Raw genomic sequence first — 22,815 nt, 5'->3', positions numbered from 1 at the left:
AAAAAAAAAAAAAAAAAACTTTCATAAATATAATTTTTGAAGAAATACTTACAAATGGAAAAACCGAGTTAATTTAATGTCTTAGAGACCGCGTGCAAGTCAAGCTAGAAAGAATTTTATGAGATGAAGGGAGTACATTTCTTTTAGTACAGTAATATGGAGAAGTGGTATTTTAGGGTTCGTATCATTATCATTTATCAATATAAGTTGGACTGATGGTTTAATTATTGATTCAATTGCAAAATTTATTCTACTCAAAAGAAAAGTTACAAGTATCCCTTAATCCTTATTTTAGTTGGATTAGGGCTTGAATTAATTTTCTCCAATAATTCTCTAATTAGGATTAATTAAAGTTTCCTACAGTTAATCCTACTTCCCTTATAATTAAGAGATTAAATTCACCTATATATAAATAATGAAGACGGTCCATACAATATCATTAGCTCGTTGTTACACATTCATCTATCTCATAATTCATAAACAATCGTCGTCAACAAACATTCGATTTGACAATGGCTATTTCCGATGATTATAAGCAAGAATATCCCTACCACCTAAGCATGGCCGAGTATTTGGGTGATAGCTTGTACAAAATGTTATCTCGACCGGAGGATTTTAAAGACGTCAACCCGAATGATCAATACAAGCCTATGACTAGGTGTTTCGGTGATAAATTGAAGTATTGTTACGTGGGAGCTCCGCTATACGGGTTTGATAAAATCGAGACAAAAGATACGTACAATGTAATAAGCATGGCTGATAATATGGGTGAAAGACTTCCTAGCTATGAAGCCTTGGAGAAAGAACAAAGAAACCTTAAGGAACAAGTTTCGTCATCGTAGAGTCGAAAGAAAACAGAAAACCTTTCTTTTTTTGCATTCTCTTAAGCAAAATATTTAATCCGCCATTTATTTGGGTCATGAAAATTGGTCAAATACTCAAATATAAGTCATTAAATCTTGTAAATCTTTTTTTAATTAACTTTTATTGTGTGTCCTCATTCTCAAAGCACGCATTAAAAAGATCGATAGAGTAATTCTCGGTATAATTGTACATAGACTCCACATGATTGTAAATAGTACAATTTCGTAAGTAAGAGAATTGTAGGGCGACAAATATTAAACCCGAATTTGGTTCGTCTTACTTATAGAAAATCGATCCATCACAATATGTCCCCCCGGTTCAATCCCTTTACCGAGCTTCCCCATATATTTTTTGGGCCATTGGGCCTTAATAAAAAACCGTCTTGTTCGTCTGACTTCTTAATAATCCAAATTGTTCTTAACACGGTATTTTAAAAAAATCATAATTCGGATCAATTTCCCATCTTGTTCTCGTCCTCCAAATCATTCAAATATAGTATTGTAGAAAAAATGTTTCAAACCTGTTTGCTAGCTCAAACTAGCCGTTGCTCCATATCTCACGCATAAAATCATGGAGCACAATTCTCTCTTTATATAGCAATTAGAATATTTAGTTATTTGTTTCCGTAAATATAGTATTCCCTTCTTTGTACTCCAATAAACAGCTTTTCCATTTGAATAATATTACAATTATATATATTCTTCCAATATTATGAATCTAACAAAACCATTACGGAGTATTATTGTTATATAATTCCCCAAATAAAAAGATCCATCATAATTTTCTGTATAATATATTGAATTTTCGAGTATCTTTTTCATAAATTTTGTATCGTCTTTTGTGAAAAAGAATATATTGTTTTCAAATATTTATGCTATTTACCCTCATTATAAAGGCAGCGTAAAGTAAATAATAATGCAACACCACAACAAAATGATGCGTTACATTATATCCCTTACACTTTTATTTTTATTCTCGTCTACTGTAACAAATGCGGTCAACCTAGTCCCACAAACATGTTCAAAAATAGCCAAATCCGATCCAAATGTCAAGTATGACTTTTGTGTCGCGGCACTTGGTTCGGATCCTCGAAGCTCCACCGCTAGCCTCGAAGAATTGGCAGAGATATCCTTCCAATTGACTATATCCAGAGCAAAATCCATTTCAAAATTAATTGGCAATCTTTTGAAAAACCCGAAATTTGACCCGTTTCAAAAGAATGCTTTGGAGGCGTGCCAAGAACTTTATGCGGATGTTCCGGCAGATATGGATTCGGGTCTAAAGGCTTTAAAAAAAAGAGATTTTAATACGGCAAATGTTGAAGTAAGTGCAGTAATAAATGCGGCAGATACATGTGAAGATGGATTTAGTGAAGGAAATGAATTATCTCCTTTGACTAAACAGAATAGTGATTTTATGGAGTTGACGGAAATTACTCTAGGTTTTACGGACTTGTTGAAATAATTATCCGAATAATACTTGTGTAAGCCGGTTTAATAATATTAAGATTTTAGAAACGGTATGTGTGGCTTTTGTTAATGATTTTACAATGATTTAGTGTGACATTTTGCTTTATGTAAGTCTCGTTCATCAATTGATTTATAATCTTAATCGTAATAATATAGTAATAATATGACGAATATCTTGAGTTATCTACTTTAGGAGATTCTAGGTCAAGATTTAGGTTCTGTCAAATGCTATATAAATCATCTATTGTTGTAATTGTTACCACAACGAACCATTATCAATAATACGATAATTATTTTTATGCAATTCTTCTCTCTCCGATTCTAAAACATACTCCGTAGAAACGACATTTAGACTATGTATTGAAAATATTGAATTAGATTTGAATTTCGGCATAAAATCGGGATTAATATAATGCAAAATATCATGACAAATTGTATGTTTTAAGAAGTGGGTATGCTTTCAATTTTGGTGTAAAATCAACATATATAATCTAAGTTTTTATTCCATTCTTTATCTTGAAGATAAACGGAGTATTGCTATCATGTACTCTATCGTCTTAAATATTTGTTTACTTTTTTATTCATTGTCAGGATATTCTAATTAAAAGTAAAAATAATAATATCCTGTTTTGATTAATTGTTGTCCTTTGATTTTGTCACAAAGACCAAGGAGGGAGAGGAATGATCAATTACTAAATGACAAGAGGAACTGTAGAACAAATTAAGTGTGAATGATCAAATTATTTATCAAGTGCATTCTTAAAATAGAAAGGATATGGAAAATGATAACAAATAATCGGGACAGAGGGAGTAGATATGAAGTAAAAAAATTGAGGCTACGGATTGACCTGATTAATTAAATATATCACGACTCGAATGTTTTCTGTTACACACCGACACACCGTCCATTATCCCTAAATAACTTTAAAATAATCATCCCAAAATGACACGAATCCGAAATGATTTGACCCTAATTTTCAAAACCCGGAAAAGACCCAACCCGTACTGACCTTATTAGAACCAGATTCAACTGTCCCGTTTACCGGGTCTTAATTATACATTTATACCAAGTCCCAAAAAACTCCAAAAAAATGTTGGCGCCAAAAACATCCCATTTCCCCGCCTATAAACAGTCTCTTTTAAACGAGTTTCATGAACACCTCTCAAAAATCAAAAACCTAAACACAAACACAAACAAATCAAATCTAAATACAAGGAACAAATCAACAATGGAAGCCGAAACCGAAACCACTCAAAAACGGCACTACTGGTTACTAAAAACAGAGCCAGGAGAATGGTCATGGGAAGACCAATCAACAAACGGCGGTAAATCAAAATGGGACGGCGTCAAAAACAAACAAGCTCAAAAACATCTCAAATCAATGAAACTCGGAGACTTATGTTTCTTTTATCATTCCGGGTCGAAGTGTCGCCGCGTTGTAGGGGTGGTGGAGGTGGTGAAGGAGTGGTATGAAGATGATGATGGTGGAATTGCGGTGGATGTGGCGGAGGTAGGGGAGATGAGGCGGTGGGTTGATTTGGCGGAGATGAAGGCGGATGAGAGGGTTAATGTTGGGGGATTTGAGTTGTTTCGGCAGCCTAGGTTGTCGGTTGTGTCGGTTGGGAAGGAGGTTTGGGAGAGGGTTTGCGAGTTGGGTGGTGGGTATGTTGGTGATGGCCGCGGCGAGGATGGTGAAGAGGGCGGAGATTAAGTGGTGGGGGTTGTTTAGGGTTTGCACACTTGCACTCCACTTGTTTGTGTTTTGGTCTCGTAACAATTAGTCGTATGTAAAATGGTTTGCGTTTTGGTATCGTAACAATTAGGCATCGTTTGGTTGCCACTAGAAATGTGCGGGAATTCGAAAATCCCATGAATTGGAAAAAATGAAGATATTTGGTTATCCAAAATCCCATGATTTTCTTTTTCCTAGGGTTTGATTACCTAGGCCCCCTAGTTAGTTTGAAATTCCTGTGTCAATTCAATTCCTACATATCAACCAAACGTTTTTTTAGTAATTCACATGAATTACCTAATTCACGTGTTTTTGAAATTAACGGGAGATTAATTCCTAAATGGTTTTAGTAGAATTTATTAATTGAATGCATTGGGTACATACTCTTTTAAGTCTTTAGTACTCCCTTTACTATGTATGAAGTAATTAATTAATTAATTAATTGTCGTATACAAGCAATTTAATTAGGAAAATGTAGTGTACCACCAATATGATCGAAACCAAACACTCTTATAATGTCAAATGAGCCACATGAACAATTGATTACCTATGATTAAAGAAGTAGTACTCGAGTTTAACTGCAAGGATGTTTTCGCGGAGGAGTGTATGGAGTTGAGCTTTTAAAAGAATGACTTCAATGGAGGATTGAAGTAATCACTAGCTCGATTAGCTTAATGGATTTGTGTCTTGAATCTGTTAATCGCCGCTTCGAATGACTGTGATAGGGTATCACAACTGATATGAGAAATGAGAAGAGAATTAGGGTGAACAAAGTGATTACTGTTGATAACCCAACTGATATGTTCACTATGCATGTTCCGCAGAGCAAGTTCTAACATTGTTTGGACTTGCTAAATGTCCAAAGTCTATAATTGCCCCTTTGTGAGGAATATTTGAGGGGGAAGGGAGATGAGTTTCTGGTACATGGTACATCGGTCTGATTGTGAGAGGATTCAAGTCAAGGTGGAGATTTGTTGGTTCTGTACCATGAATCTGTTAGTCGTAGCTTCGAACGACTATGACGGGAGTCTCGCTTTCCCCTCAGATATTGCCCACCCTAATAGTCATACTTATCATACCGTCTGAATATGTAAACTGAAAAACTCTTCACACATTAATAAAACTCTCCTCCCTTTTACCCTGTGGACGTAGCTGACATACCGTTAGTGAATCACGTAAATCTGTGCGCTTTGTTTCTTTGTTGTTCTTTGTTTGTTTTTCTCGTATCCGTTATAACAGCTTTCTTATAGGCATGATCAACCTTAATTGTCCAATTTTCTTTCTTGATGGACTAGCGGACGAAGATACATTGTCCGTGTCAATAAGAAGTTTGTTTATATGGAGTGGCTTTCATCTTTCGAGTCCAGTGTCAAGTGCTAAGACTTCTGTCTTGTAGAAATACATACCCCAAACGAGAAAAAGAAGGCTAAAGCCTAAGAGTTTAAGACTATTCTCATAATATAAGATGGTGATATTGAAATTCAGTATCACGCGATGGTAAAGTCGTCCCGTCATTGTGCACAATGCAAATACTCCCTCCTATCCACTCTTTTGTTCCTCTTTGAAGTGGGCACGGAGATTAAGGGTGGTGAGTATAATATTGATAAAAATATGAGTGGGGTTTGATAATTGGAGAGAGGTATGAATAATTAGGATTAAATATTAATAAAAGAGATGAGTGTGGTTTGGTTATTGGAGAGAGAGGTATGAATAATTAGAATTAAATATTAATAAAAGATATGGTGGGGTTTGATGAGTGGAGAGAGGTAGAAGTATAATATTAATAAAAACTTTCTCAAAAATGAAAGGGGAAGAAAACCTGAATAATCCGTTTTAGGAAATAGGGAAGAAAAGAGTGGATAGGAGGGAGTATAAATTTAGTCCTTGGTGATTCTTTTCAAAATAAAATACAATCAAGAGATCCAACACTCATGATTCCTCGGTCCCCTTAACAAAAGGACCATTATTTGATAGAAAATGACATTAATTAGGCTATCTTTTAGTTGGATACTTGTATGGGCCTCCCTAATTACCACTGAACCTTAGTTTTCAACAATTGGGCCCATCAGTATGGACTTAATTTGAGCTGTTCAGTATTTGAAGAGCTGTTTTTTATAGATTCACCACCCTGATTCTGACTTGTATAGTTGTATATATCGACAATTTGATCTGCACGTAGTATAAAGCCATGGTCATGTGACTAAGGTGTAAGGACATGTGACTAGGCGCTTGTTTCCAACTGGCTAGCCATGGCCCAGGCTGACTTGGTGACCCCTTTGTGTGTGCGTCCAAATCAATTTGATACGTTTACATGTAAGTAGATATGGCAGATTGGGTTAATCGCGTTGGTTTTAGGTTTGATTAGTTATTTTCGAGCCCATTATTATAAAGTTTATGAATAATAATCAGTGTGAAACAATAAACATTCGGGTTGGCATATAATAGGCCGAGTCAATTTTGCCATATCTACATGCAGGTCACTTGTGTACGATTCTTGAAGGCGTACAACAAAGTTACTCTGCATCAATTACATAGTAATTTATTGAGTACGTATATAACAATAAATGAGTTAATTATACGAATACAATTTTATTTGAGTTTTTGTGTATTTGAAATTCCAAGAAAAAATAATTACATTATGATTTCTATTTCTTGATTTGTTATTTACTTATTTGATTGATTAAAAAACTCCCAAAAAAAAAAAAAAAAAATTAATAATTTCCAAGTTGATACTTATTAGCTTACTAATTGAAAGCATAAAGTGCTAATTAGATTCTTCTAAGACCACTGAACTTAAATATTTAGATTATGGTTCTCATGATCTTAAAACAAAGTTCCATTGCTTGACTAATTTCAACAGAAACGAATAGAATAAACTAGCCCAATAAAGAAGATGATCAAGGGCCCACAAACAATGATCATCATCCTCTAACCCTACGTGTACCCAAGAGTTGCTCCATCACTCCCATGCCCATGTACTCCATTACTCCATATAATATGTGAGCTTTGTTGATGTTTTGAATTTCGCACAGATCGGGTAGGGTCAGGTCAAGTCATTTGTTATACCGATTTTTACCATGACAATATGACATTACTAACCATTTGACTCTTACGTGAAATTGTCGCTATTATCGCGCTTCTTGCAACATGATAGTCTAAGTCTAACACGAATCAGTGATTCATTCTAATGTATTGTCAAAATTTGCAATATCTAAGTAAGTAAATTTGTATTCTCTTTCGATAAATCTGAAATCCGACTAAAAAAGGCCGAACATGTATATTATTCTTATGCATACAATTAACATCTCCAAGACTCCAATCATATACATTTTGGAAAGACTTCTAAAAATGAACAATCAAAACAAAAATAAAATGATCAAAAGAGTTAAAAGGTAACATTTTTCTATTTTTTTTCTTCATAGTTATAATTAGTAGTAGTAGTTGGATTAAAGCTACGTGTAAGTAATAGACAAGTCGGGTCACCCAAAAGTTTACACATATCCATCCCAATCACCACATTTCCAACTCCCGTCCGTCTCATTGAAGACGGCTACTATTCGTCACAAGCTGAAAACGGATATTGACCCTCTCACAAAATGCAAGTGGGAGGGCAAATGGGGGGTATTCATTTCACCCCATTTGCACTATTCATTTGCATTTTGTGAGAGGGACACTATCCGTCTTCAGCTTGTGACGGATAGTGTCCGTCTTCAATGAGAATTTGTGTTCCAACTCGTTACTTTTATTTTGGTAATGATTGCGTGAGACGATCTTACATTATAAGACAGTTTATTTGCATAAAAAAAAACACTCCTTCATTAATGACATTAAATGAACAAATTTCTATAAAAAATTATAAAACCCGTCTCACGGTAAAACATAGTCTTAATCAAGAATTTGTGATTTCTTTTCTTTACTTTAATTCCACAAATAGGATTATACATCCAGTTGTACCATAAGTATTGTACAACCAAGGTATAAGAATCCGAGCTTATATGTATTTTTTCTGAGCTAATTCAAAGTTCATGTTTTTTAATGTGTAAATGGATGACTTCAATACTTTCTAATAAAGCTCAATACTTTATCACAAAGCTAAAATTCTACACCGTACAACATATACAACTGGTTGTATAATCCATCAATGACTTTAATTCTACATTAAGCCCTTCTTTAGTGGGCCCAATATCCGACATTAAGATATTTAATCCCCTCTTCCCGCAATGATTCCAACACAAGGCCCCATTTCCACATAAAACGACACCGTTTCTCAATTATATGCGTCCTTTTTCCCCTTAATCAACATAAGATTCATTTACACATTCACTATACGTAACCAAATGATAACCGCAACTACAAGCAAAAAAACCGCACCAAATTATTAATTAATTCATCAAATTTGGAAAAAAAAAAAAGTGTTCTACGAGTAACAATTTCTGTTGTTCTTGCACTATTACGGTATAAATCTCAATTTTCCATTTTTTTGATCAATTGTAATAGGAGTACTTCCCAATATAATGATTTTGTTTATTTTTATCTTGAATTCTAGTTTTTCAATTTGATCAATTGCTGTTTTTTTATCTCGTTGTAAATTATTTGTAAACAAGAATTTGTGTTATTGGTTTTTTGCACTAATGAAATATTTCATTAATAATCATAATTTGTGTGTGATTTGTTGCATGTATGATTTTGTTTTGTTGGGTTTTGTTTTCTTGCATATGAAGTATAATCCCCTTCAATAGTTGACTATTTTTTTTGTTATTTCAGAAGAAAATGGATTTATTTTCTCATGACTTCATTAGATTACAGGGTAAGGTTGCATACATCGCGACTCGACCGACAGTTAGATACCAGCCGGGTTTATTTCTTGTAAAGTTGATTTTGATGAAAAGGGTTTGTGATGAGTTGTTTGTATGTATGTATGGAAATGGTAAAAATTTAGGTGACATGACTCATGACTGATTTCCATTTTTTTTTTAAACGGATGAGTAATTATTGTGTAAGACCATCTTACAGTATTGGTAATTGTGTTACTTTTTTAGTTGTATAATTTTAGTAAGATTTATTGTACTATCATGATGTTTATATAAAGTCGGGTTTATTATAGAAATGAAGAAATTTAGGAATTTAAGAATTTTTGGGTTTGATTACCTGAATGATTGGTATTTGGTAGGACATTATACCAGTTTGAGTGAGACTGTTCCCTTAATGAGGAAATATAGATACCACTTTTTATCAGCTGTAGCTAATTTGCTAGATTTAGTATTGTTGGGTGATTTATGGTAATGGAGGAACTGGTCTCGTTTACGAGTTATACTCAGAATATGGACATTCGATGTGGTTGAGCCGTACTTGTGTTAGATAGTATACTTGCGTCCTCCCGGAGGACGTCCTCCCTACACCCAAAGGAGGAGGACCAAAATGGGAATTAAATATTGTAAAATTCTCCTTTGGGTGTAGGGAGGACGTCCTCTGGGAGGACGCAAGTATTTCTCGCTAAGAACATTAATGCTTGAAGGGAGTTGGTCTGTTGATCTGCTTGAACTTTGTGTGTATATTTTGGATGTTTTCTGCTTCAAATTAGGTTCTTCAGGTTGAACTGCTGGCTTTTATGCGAACACATGTTTTATGCTATAACAAGAGTAGGTTTGTCACGCGAGTTGGTAGACTGCTGTAATTTCTTCGTCTGTTGGTCTTGTGGAGTCATGGACATCCAAATGTTCTGTTCCCGTTGTCTGATAAGCAGTAAAAGTATTGAAGCATTCTGCTTTAGCAGTTATTATTCATGATAAGCTTTCTTATAGATGTCAATTAGCTTAGCCGATACTCCGGTAGTGTCTTTGAGGCCCTTATTCATGGCATGGTCTGAAACCGTCACTGTAAAAACTGCCCTTCTGACTATGTGTACAATTAGATAAATATTCACAATGAGTTGTCTTCTGTTGCAGTAAGATGATTGATGGCGGCAGCAGAAGCAAGAGCCGCGTGGCAAAGAGTTAACCGTTATTTTGTTCAAGAAGATGCAAAAAGAGCTCCAAAGTTAGCTTCTCGACAGTCTTCCAATACGTCATCAAAACAGGTTGATACAGGGCCAGTTAATTCTACAGACTCCACTGACCATTTAGCCATAGGTTTCATGCCGTTCAACAGGACTCCTCCGTATTCTAATCTACCCCCTGATGCAAAGTGGTGGCTTCAAATGGAGCCTAATTATGTGCACCATAGAGGCTTGAACACTAACCACTTTAGTGATAGGAAAATCAATGTAGAATCCTCTCCGACTTTTACTATGGAAAGCCCTCCTAAAGTTGAAGCAGCTGTAGTTATCGAGGATAGTATGCATAGTTTAAAAAATGAGGACCTTGAGTCTTTCCTCGATGTGAAGAAACATTCAGAATTGACATCAGAGGAACTGAATCTTGGTGATAGTAAGGTTGACCAGGATTCCCTTGATGTAAAGAACATGACCGACTATTATGATCTGATGGAAATGGAGTTGGTTGGAGGGTCAGTGTTTAAACAATCTACTGATTTCTCGTCTAGTGCCGATTCTTCTTGGGTTGGTGGAGAGAAGGTGCCTTGGTGGCGTGTGACAGATGGAGAGGAATTGGCTTCGTTTGTGGCGCATAAATCACTTCTCCATATTGAGAATTGTGATCTTCCTCCGCCTCAAAAGATGAAAGTTAGGAGAGAATCATGTAAACGGACTAGTTTTATGGGTCAGGAGGAGATTTTTATGGCATCTGTCGAGTGTGAAACCCAAAGTGAAGCGATGTACAGTCCATCTTCTGGTGGTTCACAGGAAAAACATTGGTCTTCAGTCAAAGAACTTCCACGAGATGTAAATGTGGCCACTGAAACTCTCAGGTAACCGTAAAATTCTCAGTTTTGCTATTCGGGTCAGACACCAATTTTGTTTTATGAGCTTCCTATGTTAAATCGCGAGAGTTCTAGTCAACACGATTGTTTTTCCTGTCAGAACACTAAACAAATCCGAAAAGCCATTGATTGAGGTTGATGTGACTTGTGAGTGCTTCAGTTAACAGGAACATGCTTTTGTTGCGATTAGTTTTTTTTTTTTTTTTTTTTTTTTTTTTTTTTTTTTGTTCTGTTGTAGGATTATTACGTCATATCAGATTATCAGGTTACGCATGATTTCAAAATACTCGTTATGGTGTGTTTATGAGATGTTATGGAAGTTCGTCATTTACTCAATATTCATGACTTGGGCTTTGAAATTGGTCATCCTTGAAACGGCCTTTGTGGATCCCTAAACAATAACATTCGAGTTACTGATTTAGAAGTTCACTGATCCGATTTGTTTAGAGTTGATGAATAAAATTGGTCATCTTTGTTTCTGGATGTGAAGTTAATGAATAAAATTGTAAATTGTCTAGATCATGCAACCATGATACGCCAGACAAAGGAATTTTTCCTGAGAAAGATCCAAGTAAGGCCAAGCTACTGGAAGCACTATGCCATTCTCAAACTCGAGCCAGGGAAGCAGAGAGGGCTGCACAGCAAGCCTACACCGAGAAAGAACATATTCTGAAGCTCTTTTTTAAACAAGCTTCTCAGCTTTTTGCTTATAAGCAGTGGTACAAATTACTACAATTGGAAAACATCCTTGCTCAAACCGGTAACAACTCCTCGTCCCCTTCAACCGTGTTCCCTGATCATATCCCACTACTTCCCAAGAAACCTCAAAAATCACGTAAAAACTGGCAGAAGTCCTCTAGAGGAAAGAGGCGCAAGAGAGGTTCGCAAGAAAATGATATAGGTAAATTTGCTGTTGTTTTTGCTGTGGGTTTCACTCTCGTTGGTGCGGGATTGATTTTGGGTTGGACAGTCGGTTGGTTGCTGCCCACTTTTTAGGCTGTGCCTGTCATCACCTGATTCTGAACGTTCTTGAACAAGCTGCATTGCGAGTCTTGCTTTGTTGTCGCGTTACAGAATGTAAGTTTAATTAGGCGGTCTTTGGTTCCGTTTGTGTATGTACAAAGAATGTGGTGTAAATATGTGGATATTTATGTTGGAACATTTTGTCTATTTCCTTCTATGTTTCATTATTCGCTTTGTCGACGTTATCATAACTCGAGGTTTAATGTTCAAGCACCAACGACACAGTTGCGCTAAAACTTATAGAGGGATAATTTTGCCGCCTCTATGCGCTCTTATTGACTCGAATCTGCACTAAACCGGTTCATGAAAATTAAAACATGCAAAGCACAATAGTAAGATGCAAAAGCTAAAGATGTCCATTGTTTAAGAACCAAAATACTCTGTAGCTTAGTAAAAATAATAGGAAATTAAGACTTATTTTATTCTATCGGGGATCAAGCACCGTCCCAATAAAAAGAACAGCACCCGAAACATCTTCCCTGATCACAAACATAAACGGGTGATCGGCCACAAAGTTTATTGGAGGCCGCCGCGGGTAATGAATTGAACCTTCGATAAAATGCATCTGAGTAACAGCTGCAACCTCCGTCCCACGTTCATTAGTTTCAACAAAACACTTCTGAGATATATCACTTACATAGATCGGGTTAGTGATGTCAATCATTCCTGAAAAATCCTTACAGGTTTCTTCAAATGGCAATAACAAACCCAATTCTTTCATAGGTTCTTTAAGGGAAAGGTCGCATTCAAATTTGAATTTCGGGATTGAAAGATGAGTGATTGGAGAAAACTCGAACTTGTTGAACAAATTTGCGTCAAGTTTGATCTCATTCACGAGATTTGGTAACCCGTTCTTCTCATGCGGGAGAAAGACATACATTGAGAATTCTTTCGCCACATCCGAGTATTTCCCTATTTTGTATGGCATCTTTAGAACCTGACAACTATCAGACGTTTGATACTCAAAGTACTTGTGCCATTGGTTCATCATGGGAACTCGAATTTTGTCGCCATTGAGAAGATTAAAGTCGTCATCTTTTGTATTTTCCGACTTGAAATATTTTTGCCAATTTCCTTTGAAATATAATGCATTACCCAAAATTAGAAGTGTGTCAGAATTAATATTGTTTTTGGAAAGAAGCTGTTTGATCAACCCTTTTGTTTCTTGTTCAGCCCATGAGTTTACCTCATCAACTACTTGATCAACCTTTTAAAATTAGAAAATTAAACTTGTTAGGGTCAAAAATAAAGTAATTAGAGCGATATAAGGTTGGTATCAAACAATTTATTAGAGCACTTAGATCGAGTTGTAAGTTACTAGACTTCTCGAGTTATTTTGACTATTTTTGAGAATACAACAATGTTAATATTCATGAAAGAGACCTGGCAAACAGGTCATTTGGGTCAGATTAAAGTCAAGTCAATTTGTCGAATCATTTCGTGTTAGGGTCCATTTTTCGGGTGGTCTGTTGCCAAGTTATTTGGGGATAACGGTAAGCCTACGTTTATAAACATTCGGATTGTATTGAATAGGGTCAAGTCAATTCAAATCTCGGGTAAGAATCGAATTCTCACAATTTGATCGTTTTAGTTATGCCAGATCTAGTAGTTTTACTATTCTAGTTGTCCTACTCCAATCGAAGCCTTATAAAACAAGATTGAATAAGAAAAGAAAAATTAAAAATCTTTTTACTTTCTGTTTAAGAAAAAAAAAAAAAAAAAAACTTTTTACTTTCTCATGCTTTACCCCGTATACCCATATTAAAACCCTAGGTGCATTGTAAATAACTTGTCACAGAATAAAAAATTAAATAAATGAATATTGTCGTACCTGGTTAACGAAATCAACAGCCCTAACATCCGCCTTATGAACATCCTTCAAGACGTTCTGAAAGTCCGCCTTCAACGAGAACCGTTGATTCAACCACAACCCATTAACAAACGATATTTTTGATGCATCTTCACAGGCGCCATCATGGGTTACCTCGAGAATGGCACGTAATTTACTTGCCGCGGTGTTTAATTCGCTTACGTCGCTATATCCAAGCAGCGTAAGTAACTGGTCTAGCGTCGAATTCTCCACTCCTAGGGCTAGGATGCTAAGAATTGCGTCGATTGACGCCGGCGAGCAAACCACGCTCTTGTTATTTGACAAATTTTGTTGAATTACATGTGTAGCAACTTGTAAAGAAAAGTTTGTTGTTACGGCTTGCTTGATAATTTCGGTTTTACGTATACTAGTCATGTTTCTTAAGTATTGATCAGGAATATCGTCTACCGAAAATTGGGACAAATCTACTAGGGGTACTGAAGATAATTTAATGGGCTGACCTCTTTCAAGTTTGACTTTTTCATTAACAAGAGTCGGAAATCGAACCTCTGACCATTTGTTTAAGCGCAAGAAATGAGAGCCCTTACCACTCACACAAGCCAAACCCACACCTGCCAAATTTGGTCGTGTACCAATGCTACCAGCCAAACTCACACCACCCAAATTTGGTCGTGCACCAATGCTCAACATCTTGAAGTAATTGAATTTTTTTTTTTTGATAGGTATGTTTTTATTTTATTTACGCAATATGAACTTATATAGTTTAGATCTTAAATCACGTTGATTTTTTAGAATATTTTGGAATATTTTTAGAATAGTTTGTTAAATAATATTATTGTGATTATGGAATATGATTGAAGTTTTTAATAGGAAATATTATCTCCATTTTCCTATTTTCACCCCATTTGTCTTCTGGATTTCAAAGTTTCCGAACTTTGACCGTCAATAAATTGGAGAATAAAACCTACTTATGTATAAACTAAAACATTTACAATTAATATCAAGATATCTTTCATCAAATTAGGTCCGAAATATAATCAAATCATATATTCTACACAAATTAGGTCCAAAATATTCTACAGAGATCATCTAATGGCATAAAGGAGGCAAGAAATCATTGAATAAATATTTCTTTACATATTAAATACTAGTATTGGTGCCCGGCTTCGCCCGGGCTACCTCTGCTTAACATTTTTTTTTTTTAATTAAATAAAATTACTTCAAGTTGCATAACCCATAAATTTATAATAATATATTTTTCAATAACATATCCTAAAATTACAATGAAATAAATTTATATTAATAATATTTTACTCTTATTAATGAAACAATAGTAATAACATTTCACTACTTGTCTGTAATCATTGTTACTTTCACTACTCCCGCCGTAATTATTGTTATTGTTACTACTACCGCATTAATATTGATAATTTCACTACTCCCGTCGTAATTATTGTTACTTTCACTATTGCCGCATTAATATTGATTATTTGACTATTCCCGTTGTTTCTACCACTTTCACTAATCTCGCTGATAATATTGTTACGTTTACTATTCAAATGAGTGATTACTATCATATAACTATATCCAATGTTACTACAATTCTTTTCTTTACGGAAGAACTTACTTTTACTATTTAGGCATGCAATTTTAAGAGGATTATATATTTATATAAATATATTAGATATATGCATTAAATCAAATCGAAAGAATTATGCAATATTATATATTATGGAATCTAACTTGAATTATTTATAACCTACTTATTATATTGTTGTATGTTAAATAATTAGCATATCTATATACATCTAATAAACTATAAATAAAGTTATTGCATAGATTTTAAATTTAATATATAATTTTATGATGATATTAATTAATACCATAAGTGTGCATGATTATACTAATTAATTATTTTATTTTAAGGAAATTGACCTTTCTCTAGTATTCTATAAATATTTAGGAAATTTATCAAGCATTTTCTTTCTTTTAGTCTCCTTGAAATTGACCATCTTAATTAATTATTTTATTTTAAGAAAATTGACCCTGTTTAGGAATATTACCAAGCTTCTATATAATTTAATTTTAACTCAAACTATATAATATTTGCATTGAGAACCCTTAATCGGGTCCATCACACGGTGCTAGTGATTTAAAACTATATAGTATAATTAATTTGTATAACTTTCTTTAATTACATTGAAGTCCCTTGGTTTCTGGATTTAATATATAGTATTGATGATTTAAAACTATATAGTATAATTAATTTGTATAACTTTCTTTAATTACATTGAAGTCCCTTGGTTTCTGGATTTAATATATAGTATTGATTTGAATCTTATAAGGTAAAATCAAATTATTCAAAATTATTCTCCTGAACTCTTGCCCAAATTATTAATTTTTAAATTTAAATCCTCCTTTTTTAAACAACTAGATTTTGTGCCCGTGCGTTGCACGGGTTACTAAATTGTCATTTCCTTTTAAGCGAGCTTATGAAAAATGTTTATTCTACCACGTGAAAAATATAAGTTTATTATCGTAAAGTAACTCATGACAACTTAAATTTTTTGTAAGGATAATATTCATCCGCCATTGGAACTCGATGACTGTTACGTCCAATGTTCGAATCATGGGAGCCCCTTATTCTCACATTAATATTTTCAGCACAAACTATATTGAATTTAATTAAGTTTTTAATCTCTTTTGTGATTTATGTGAGAAATAGCATTCTAAGAGTATTATGCTTAGTCACTTGAGGCTTTTTAACCACTACATATGATACCATGTTAATTCACGCGTGGTCGGAGTCATACCCACAAGGAAGAGAGAAAGCCGCTTCTAAAGCAAAAATAAAAAAAATAAAAATAAAAATCATCCCGAAAACCAATTTACAGCAAAGGTAGAGTAACTCATTGTTATTTAGGAGACAAAGGAACATTTTTTAGAGCGAACTTAATTTTAAAACATATATGGAGTAAAAGATAAAAATTAATGAGAATAAAATATCAAGACCGGTAAAAGAGATTAAGAATCAAATTCTATAAAATTATAAAATATAGTAGAACTTAATCTAAAGAGTCATATTACCATTAGATATTATGGTCATTATGCCTTACCTATTGATAAGTAATAATATTTGGTGAAATCAAGCATGTAGTCCGTATTATGATTGATAGTTATCTCAAATACAATACTTTTTAGCATGAAATACTTCCATGTGACATTTTTATCATGATTTAAATTTTAATCGAAAGTTTATTTTCGTTAATGTGAGAAGTCATATTCCCAAGCATACACAAAACCGTAGGATCTCAATAATTTTGCAATAATTTTCATATTATCTTAATGTGAGAAGTTAGAAATTTGTGGGTTTTAGTTATTCACAGAAACACCTCTTGTTAATTGTGTAAAAAATAAGTCTCGTGTCGAAGATTGGCGAATTTTTCACGAACTTGTACCATGGTTAATGGGTTCATTCCAAGGCTAAATCCCGCACAATTGAACGCTTAAAGTGCAAACTTCAATTGAAAATTAAAAACAAAGGATTATAACAACAGAAAAATTAAGCATAAGAGCAGAAATGAAAATAAAAAACCCGATCAAGATAGTTTTGAAGTATATTGTTGAAGATACGACAATTATTGACCGCATAAAATCGCCCTCATGAACCAGCAATCTACGACCAACATCTTAAGGCCGGTAACATAATCATGAGCTTTAATTGACATGCATGTGTATAAATTCATGTTTCTGTTGAGTTGTTACCGAATTAAGATCATTATAAACTTGGGATATAATAGTATCATAAGATCTCGGTTTTAAATATTTTGCTCATTGTTTGAGTTGGATTATATGGTCATCGTTTTAATTAGGTTCATCTCGCTTTTCTATCTTTTTTATTTTGTATGTCTACCGTGTTTGGGTGAACTTCAAATATCAATCGTAAAACTGATTTAATGAGTAAGAAATATATTGCTAGGGAACACAACGATTAATCTACGCATTAACCATAATCCGCAAATTCTAGAAAACCTCTTTGTATACTATATTACCCGAGAACTGATCATCACTATCTATGGAAGCTGCACATTCTTCACCGCAACTTTTATATACGGAGTATGTTATATTCTCCAGGTATTAGATTGGTCATGTAGTCATAAACGGTGTCTGCAGTTTCGTTCAAAGGAGCGAGTATTGCCTTCATTATCCTGCAAATAGTTATCATCTTGACTTTCGTTTATGAAATTCGGGTATATTTCATCGACTATTTGTTTAATATCAAGTGTTATCCGCGTTTCTTTATCCTCTTGCTCCTCCGCCTTTGCTTATAACATCCCACCTCCCTCCTGGTAGTAATAATGTCGCGACATCTGTAATTGTTAATATGTGAAGTGCTGTCAAACTGGTATAATATTTGTCCAAGTTAGCTATTACACCTGACGAAGCTATATTTAGTACGATTTTTTCTTCTGCCCGGAGCTTGCTGAGATAGTCCCGTATAAGAATGTCATGCTTGCTCCTCCATTGGCAATTTGGCATAAACGAAAAACACATATGGTAATAGGCGTGTTATTCATGTCGTGCACATTGGTCTCCACTGGCTGGGGAATACCATTTATCTCTAATAGTCTCTTCCCGTATCTCATTAGAATCTTGTCTATCTCAAGTAGTATGTATATCGCCTGGCTTCAACGGTAAGCTCTAGCTGATGGTCTGCAAACAATCTCCTCTTCCTGCGCTTAATGTCATCATATTGTTTTTTCGGATGTAAGGAACATACCATGGTGCCATGTTGTTTCAAAATAGTTTTTTCACAAGTTTGCGGTTGACATCAAGTTCTTTATATATTCTCTGTGTGAAATCTATCTATTGATCTCTCAAGATTAGAAAAGATAGTTATGTGATAAGATTTTATAATTAGTTTTTGACTTGCGTTAGGACTGTGTAAAATATGTATCTTTTGATTATGTTTTAATTATACCGATTTTTTTATTATTGGGGATAAAGTTTGTATTTGGTAGATTTAAAAAGCTGTAAAAACGTGAGCTTTAAGTAGATTTTTTTTTATTTTTGGGATATTTTTATTTTTGGATTAAATTTTGTATTTGGTAGTTTTAAAAAGTTGGACTCTCTCAGAATGCCTGAAAAAAGTCTCTTTTATATATATATACATTGATTGCTATGATTATTCTGTTATTTCTATTATATAAAATCTTCTAAAATCCTTTTCATAAACAATTGTCTCCTAAGTCCTATTATTTCCGTGTACAATTCTCAAGCTTTATTTAAATTTCAAAATATTCTCTCCCAAAATCTCGGGTCTCCACGACATTTCATCGAAAAGAGAATGTGAATATGAATTGTACGTGAAAATTGTAAAATACCTACGTCGAAATTGTACTTTCACAGCCGCGTCTACTTACTTCAAAACATTCGCCTCAAGTGTCCAGAGCAACCTACTTACCAACATCAAGGACATTACAATAGACACATAATACGTCAAATACATAAATGTTTGAGGAAAGTGGACAACAAATGTTATTGTCATGGTGCAAAAGTTGTTTTAACCGAGTGCGTTAAAAAAGTGGTGATACTGCGTATTGAATTAATGCAAACAAGCTACCGAGAGGAGTCCAACAAGGTAAGTTTTATGGTGATTACGAGTACTATTCGTATTAGCACCCTAAAAAGCTTAAATCTAATGTCTTTTTATGTGTTTTATTTTCATATGTCTAGGTTTGTGCTGAAGCTTGTGGTGATAGCTACGGAGTAATTTCAGGGGTCCATACATTATTTGAAAGTCATATAGCTAATAAGGAGATGTAGTACATCCCCAAGAGCTCAGAGTCTTCATCATTGGATGTGAATTCATTTTCAAGATCAAGAATTCAATAAAGTTTAATTTCGAGGGGAATAATATTTCGTACATCATATATATGCCTAATAAATCAAAATTAGAATTTACATAGGGCAATGATTAGTACACAGTATTTTGATGGATCCTTATGTAAATTAGTTTGTAGTATTCATGTCTTTTAAAACTATATGGATGAGCGTCTGTAACACCCTGAAATTTGAGTTAGCTTAGAAATACGTGGAAAAATATTTACAGTAAAATAAAATTTTATAAAGAAAAAAAAAGAGAAAATGTAATGCAAAGTTTGAATTTGATTAGTAAAGAAAATCGTATATCGATTTGAAAATTGAGTTAAAACTGTTCCGAATATATACAATTGGAACTAACTTATTTTATATATATATATGCCTAAACCCAACTTTATCAATTCATTTTTATTTCTACACTTATCTCATAAGATCAGAACAAGAAAAAAAAACCAAGAAGTGTGTAGAAAGGAGGACGTAGCCTAGTTGCAAGAAGAAGATGATCCAACCTTGATTTCTTCATGAATCATTATCATCTTGCATAATTACTTGTAAGTAGTTATAAATCTTTCATCTTATATTAATATTATAGGTTTAGATCTTACTCTTAGCTTTCTATGCATGTAAGGATCTTCTTCAAACGATTTGTAAATCACGAGTTATGGTTAATTTGGTAAAGCTGGTCACTAATGTTACTGAACTAATCACCAGAAACAGAGTCTGGTTGAATGCATGATTTAGACAGGAAAGAGTCTAATTATGGGAATGTTCAGAATGAGTTATTTCTCACAAATTGAATGTAGTTTCCAGAAAGGTAAGGCTCGTTTATAGGGGAGTTGTGGTTAAAGAGATATGCTTGTAGTAATGAATAAGGGTCAGAATCGGTGTAAAATTACAGGAAGTTTGTAAAGAACTTTGAAACTTAAACCTAAATGTTTCTGTTGGGTTTGTGCCTTGATTCTGTTAACCGCCGCTACCTAGCAGTCATACCGTCTGAATCTGTAATCTGAAAACTCCTCACATATCAATAAAACTCTCTCCCTTCTGCCTTGTGGACGTAGCTAAAACACCGTTAGTGAACCACGTAAATCTGTGTGTTTGTCTCTTTTATTGTTTTTATCAGTTGTTTCTTGCTTCTGTCATAACAGTTTCAAATGGATAAGTTCTCCTAGATGAAGTTGTTCCTATAGATATTAGCTGCTTGTATATCAAAACTCCTGATTAGAGGATAATAGTTTGGCTCACAACCCGCAGTGGCGAGTCATGCATACAAAAATGCCTTTAGCGAATTATAGTTTGACTCACAACCCGCAGTGGCGAGCCGGGCACACAAAAATGCCCTTAGCGGATTATAGTTTGACTCACAACCCGCAGTGGCGAGCCGGGCACACAAAAATGCCCTTAGCGGATTATAGTTTGGCTCACAACCCGCAGTGGCGAGTCGGGCACACAAAAATGCCTTTAGAGGATTATAGTGACGAGCCGAGCATACAAGTTCGGAGTTGCATAATGTGCAACTATTTGTTATTGTGAGATAAAATGTAATTAGAAATGGGGCATTATAATGATTGTTATTCAATATTGCAAATAGTAATCCTTATATATTTTGTTTATACTCTTCCCTTGTGGGATGAGTTGTAAGTGATTAAGAGTTTGGAGTAAGGCTACAATGATAGATAAATTGATTATATTAGAGGTCATATTGGTATATGGCTTAGGAGAGGAGCATAGTTGTAGAAATGAGTTACTAATATAGTTGGGAAAGAAAAAGATGTGCTAGAAAGACGTACTAGTGCTTACAGATGATAGCTTTATTCATGTGAAAATGAAGTGGTTTATGTACAAGACTTTGTTATTAGTTTTGGGCCAAATTGGAATTGTGATTGTAAGGATTACTCTTGATTTTGGCCATGAGATTTTGATAGCGACGATTATTAGTTTACTTCATGATGGTTATTTGTAATAATTGTGATTATAAATTTTATTGAAAGTTACTATATTTTGTTTTCAGGTCATTTGCTGTTGTTCAAAAGGGTTATTTGAAGTCGAGATTTTTATTAAAGACTTTGTAAAAGTTGTATTCATTTTCTATTACTCCCTCCAATTTCATTTATTGTTCCCCTTTCTTTTTTGGCATAAGAAATAAGGGAATCAATTTGGACCACACAATACACATGACCCCATATCAAATTGATTTTGGACCACACAAAGTTGTCCAAAAAAGAAAAGAGAGAACAATAAGAAAAATGGATAGAAAGGGAAAGAGGAACAATAAATGAAATTGGAGGGAGTATATTTTTAAAAAGCATTTTGTAATAGGAGACTTTGTATATTAATTATAATATCCCTGTATATTTCGGCGAGTTTTGTATATAAACGTAATTTTTAATCGAGCCGAAAATCGGGGGTGTTACAGCGTCATTTTATAATATCACATTTCTTAACTTACAAGGATCTTAATAAAAACTTATTGAAAAAAGGATAATATTCCGCCAGTGGTTGAAAATTTTCGTAAAACTTTCACACACACTTTTAAAATAATAATCTAAGTTAATTTTTGTAAATTTAGGATGAGATTTTAGAATTTTGATATATTATATTTGTATGATGTGACTCCTATGATTTCGCCTGAATTTTTGTGGGATATAGTTATTATAATTATTTGCATGGTGTTAGAAAAAAAAAAAAAACTTTATCCATTTTAATTTTATTGTTCAATCTCCCATATTAAATTGTCTTAAATTAATTGTGCTACATGACAAAATGATTAACAATTTTGAGAGGTGAGTGTCAACATTACTCAATAAACAAAAGAAAAGAAATAAAAACATTAGTATTTGGCGACTTGAAAGGCGAAAGAACGGGTGGTGTTGATAGTGGGAGGTCGTGATAAGGGAGAGGTCGCGATGGGGGTTAATGATGGGGTGCTAGGGAATCACATAAGGTTAGAAGAAGGGTTGAGGGTCACGCCTGGGTGGAGTTGGAATGATGGTTATACTGGAGGTACGGGACGTAGGGGATGGTGGAGGCAAGAGGGGGTAGGGTAGTTTGAGGACGTAAGATATGAATTGTAGGGTGATGGTTAGTTGTGGGGGTTGCTGAATAAGGGTTGAGATGGACGTCATGGTCCGGGGTG

The 22,815-nt window shown here is 34.2% G+C and overlaps 3 protein-coding genes across 3 annotated transcripts; 2 read left to right on the top strand and 1 right to left on the bottom strand.

Moving 5' to 3' along the window:
- Positions 1-3,402: 3,402 nt before the first annotated feature.
- LOC141658511 (uncharacterized) lies at positions 3,403-4,444 on the top strand. Its single transcript, XM_074465447.1, has one exon. It carries the CDS (start codon positions 3,425-3,427, stop codon positions 4,043-4,045), a length of 621 nt encoding a protein of 206 aa, XP_074321548.1. The 5' UTR covers positions 3,403-3,424; the 3' UTR covers positions 4,046-4,444.
- Positions 4,445-8,297: 3,853 nt separating this feature from the next.
- Positions 8,298-12,156, top strand: LOC141586170 (uncharacterized). Its single transcript, XM_074407307.1, has 3 exons — positions 8,298-8,521; positions 10,012-10,930; positions 11,461-12,156. The coding sequence occupies exons 2-3, from the start codon at positions 10,023-10,025 to the stop codon at positions 11,936-11,938; spliced, it is 1,386 nt and encodes a 461-aa protein (XP_074263408.1). The 5' UTR covers positions 8,298-8,521; positions 10,012-10,022; the 3' UTR covers positions 11,939-12,156.
- A 144-nt stretch (positions 12,157-12,300) lies between these two features.
- On the bottom strand, positions 12,301-14,254 carry LOC141586171 (serpin-ZX-like). Its single transcript, XM_074407308.1, has 2 exons — positions 13,797-14,254; positions 12,301-13,172 (listed from the first exon to the last, which is right to left on the bottom strand). The coding sequence occupies exons 1-2, from the start codon at positions 14,208-14,210 to the stop codon at positions 12,390-12,392; spliced, it is 1,197 nt and encodes a 398-aa protein (XP_074263409.1). The 5' UTR covers positions 14,211-14,254; the 3' UTR covers positions 12,301-12,389.
- Between the last annotated feature and the right edge of the window lie 8,561 nt (positions 14,255-22,815).

This window comes from Silene latifolia, chromosome 6, assembly GCF_048544455.1.
Source record: "Silene latifolia isolate original U9 population chromosome 6, ASM4854445v1, whole genome shotgun sequence".
Taxonomy (NCBI): domain Eukaryota; kingdom Viridiplantae; phylum Streptophyta; class Magnoliopsida; order Caryophyllales; family Caryophyllaceae; genus Silene; species Silene latifolia.
Note: the sequence above shows the minus strand (reverse complement) of the source record. Positions and strands in the feature narration are given on the sequence as shown.